General features: G+C 63.1%; 1 protein-coding gene across 1 annotated transcript in view; it reads left to right on the forward strand.

Annotated features, from left to right (window-relative positions):
• Nucleotides 1-2,931, forward strand: part of SHD (Src homology 2 domain containing transforming protein D) — a 13,326-nt gene extending 10,395 nt beyond the window's left edge. Inside the window, exon 7 of the mRNA XM_019513398.1 lies at nucleotides 1,946-2,931. Coding sequence (XP_019368943.1) covers nucleotides 1,946-2,132 — 187 coding nt within the window. The 3' untranslated portion in view covers nucleotides 2,133-2,931. The remainder of the gene's footprint in view (nucleotides 1-1,945) is intronic.
• The last annotated feature ends 178 nt before the right edge of the window (nucleotides 2,932-3,109 follow it).

A 3,109-nucleotide genomic window follows, 5' to 3' on the forward strand; every position in this document is an offset into this window, starting at 1 on the left:
GGGTTGGGCAGGGGATGGGGGGGGGGGTGCGCGCGCGTGTGCGCGCGTGCACTGGGGCAGGACAGGGAGAAGGCAGCTTAATCTCCACTATCTGACAGGCCTGGGAGGAGATAAAGGCCGGGGCTGCTGTAGCTGACACAGCTCAGCGAGATCAAAGGCGGGTGGCTGAGCCTGGCATCACCTCTCAAAGGCGGCCAAAGCCCCGGAGGCCAGGGGGCGGGAGTCTGGGGGGGTGTTGGGGGAAGGGGAGCTGGGCTTGCTGCATTCCTGTCTCGCTCCCAGGCCCTGTGGCTGGACAGGCAGAGCTCGGCAGCATGGCTGCAATGCCCAGGGCTAGGGCCATGCAGGGAGAAGGGATGTCTGGGCTGCCAAGGGGCCAAGGGTCTCATGTGGGGGCGTTACACAAGGCAGGTGGCCCTGCTGGAGGCAGATGGGCTGTCACTAGAGCAAAATCCAGGACAGGTCCCAGCTGCTCTGCAGGGGGAACGGCAGCCTTATCATTGACTGTGGCTAGTCGGGTCCAGGGCCCCTGCTAGCACTGGTCCTGGTCAGCTGTGGGGTTCCCAGGGGACCGTCCCAGTCACTACACCAGGGGTCAGAGCCCACAGTGCCTCCAAGGAAACAGATGCCCCTGTCCCTTCCATGGTGCCATGCCCAAAGCCCCCTCTCTCTGGTGCCTGGGACTGTCCCCCCCTGCTGCCTACGTGTATGTGTGTAAATGCACGTGTGTGCATGTGTGCATAGTTTTGGAGAGGGCTGATCTGGTCTTAGACGGGGTTGGACTAGATGACCTCTAGAGGTCCCTTCCAGTTGTGCTTCTCTATGATTCCATGATTCATGTGTGTGCATGTACGCGCGCGTGTGTGTGTGTGTGCGCATGCACTGCTCCCGCTCCTGGGTCTCCATGCTCACCCATCCAGGTGCTGCTGCATGGTGAAGTTGTAGCCCAGTGGCTCCACCCCGGGGATGGGTGTCCAGACTCCTGGGTTCTGCTCTCGGTTCTGGGCAGGGGCACATCAGGACTCCTGGGTTCCCTTCTCCACAGTGGGAGGAGTTCCTGGCCAAGAGGTCAGCCCTGGGGATGGGAAGCATGAGGCCGGCCTGCCCCACAGGTGGGTCATTCAGCCATGACTGAGGTGCAGGGCTCGGAGGTCCCGGGTAGAAGGAGAGGATCCCCCTTTCCGCAGAAGCTTTGTGCAGCTCCTCCCCTGCACACGGGTGCTGGTCCCCAACTGTGCAGCCCCGTGACCTCCCCGCCTGGAACATCTGCTGCTCATTAGCGGAGGGCCCCGCATCAAAGCTGGGCCAGCGGGTGCTTTGTCGGTGCGGCTCCGCGCAACACGGAAGCACCCAGCATGAATATTTCATCAGGTTAATCGCAGCGGCACGTGGCGATCACAGGCAGCAGCTGGCCTTGCTCCTCCAGCGCTGGCTGCTGGAACCATCCTCCCCACGCCTGGAGGGGCTGGGCCGGCTGCATCTCACATCTTGGAGAAGAGCAGGGCATGGCCTGGCATGGGGTTCACAGCCTGCCAGCGCCATACCTACCCGTACTGCAGTGACTCAGGCCTGGCCATGGCAGAGGCAGGGAGCTCCCCAGCTCCACCAGGGTTTCTCCTTGTCCCACCCCCATGGCAGACCCAGCACGGAAGGGATTAAATCCAGCAGGGAGCCTCAGGATACCTATGACTGAGCCAGTCACTTCCCCTCTTCTGGGCTAATCTCACTGCCCAGGGAGGCCAGACAAGGCCTTCAGTGGGGATAAACGTTAAAGCTTTGTATGCCAAAAGCTAGAGGAGCTAGAAGAGTCCCCGTGCTGTGTGAGCAGTGTAGGGTCTAGGACACACAGATCTGCTTGCCTAGCTGTATCACTCGGCTGGAGCGTCTTTGCTCAACCCCTGCCTCTGCGCCCAGCTCACGGTGCATCGCCTCACTCTGTCCCCAGGAGCAGCCAGGGCTTCATGCACATGAAGTTCACTCGGACACGGGAGAACCGCTTCGTGCTGGGGCAGAACAGCGCACCCTTCGCCAGTGTGCCCGAGCTCGTGCACCACTACACCACGCGGGAGCTGCCCGTCCGGGGTGCCGAGCACCTCTCGCTGCTGTACCCCATCTCTGTGCAGATGTTGTGACGCCGGTGCCGGACACTTGCTGCTCCCTGCAACTACTCGGCCTGTCCAAGGGGCTCCACCCCAGTCCTGCAGCTCCTGCCACCACGCAGCTCTACCCTGGTCATGTCCCTCCCTCCCCAGCCCCCTGCTCCAGCCTGGGAGGGGACCCACTGCTGTGCCCCCTGGGAAGGGATCTGCTTGATCCTGGGAGAACTTTATCCCACCAGAGCCTCCTCCTTCGTCCTGCACCAGGTGGGTCCAGTCCTGGGGTCTCAGGAGCTCTGGGTGTCCCTCCCAAACAGGCCCCATGTCCTGTCCCATGGTTCTGCCCCCCCATCCTGGGAAGGCTTCAAGCACAATGACACACAGAGCCTGGGGGACCCTATAACTGCCCCCAGCCAGCCAGCCAGCCCCACCGCTGTGTGTGCACGGGTTTGCCTCCCATCCCCACCCCACTGTGTGTCCTCTGTGCTGGTGCCCCCATCATCCCCACCCCACCGCTGCACCCTTCTTGCCCTGGCCATTAAACACCAGCCAGCCCCGCACCCATCTGTGACTCTGCCTCTGCCCACCTGAGCCTCCAGGGGCCTCGCCTGAGCCCAGCAGCAGGACATGCCAGCTCCCACAGCCCACATGGGCCCGGAGCCGGCACTGTTGCGCAGGTGATTCCAGCACCCCAGCCCCTATCAACTTATTTGCGGGGGCATCTGAATTTGGCCCAGCACTGCCAGGCTCCCAGCCCCTGGATTTGAACAGACGGCCTTGTGGGGAAGGACATCACAGCTGAGAGCCAGGAGCTGCAAGAAGGTCCAGAGGGGACATGTGGCCGCGGGGGGCCCTGTGGGTGTGGGGTGCAGGGCAGAGGGGTCGGCAGTGAGGGGGGGCATGGCTTGTATGGGAGAGGGGGCTGAGGCCCTGCTGAGTCCATCGTTGATGCCAGGCCCTGAGGGCCTTCACCAGCACCCCCCACACCTGCAGGGGCCTGGGGGGAGCAGGCA

The sequence above is a fragment of the Gavialis gangeticus genome, unplaced genomic scaffold, assembly GCF_001723915.1.
Source record: "Gavialis gangeticus isolate Ggan-Ray unplaced genomic scaffold, GavGan_comp1, whole genome shotgun sequence".
In the NCBI taxonomy this organism is placed as follows: domain Eukaryota; kingdom Metazoa; phylum Chordata; order Crocodylia; family Gavialidae; genus Gavialis; species Gavialis gangeticus.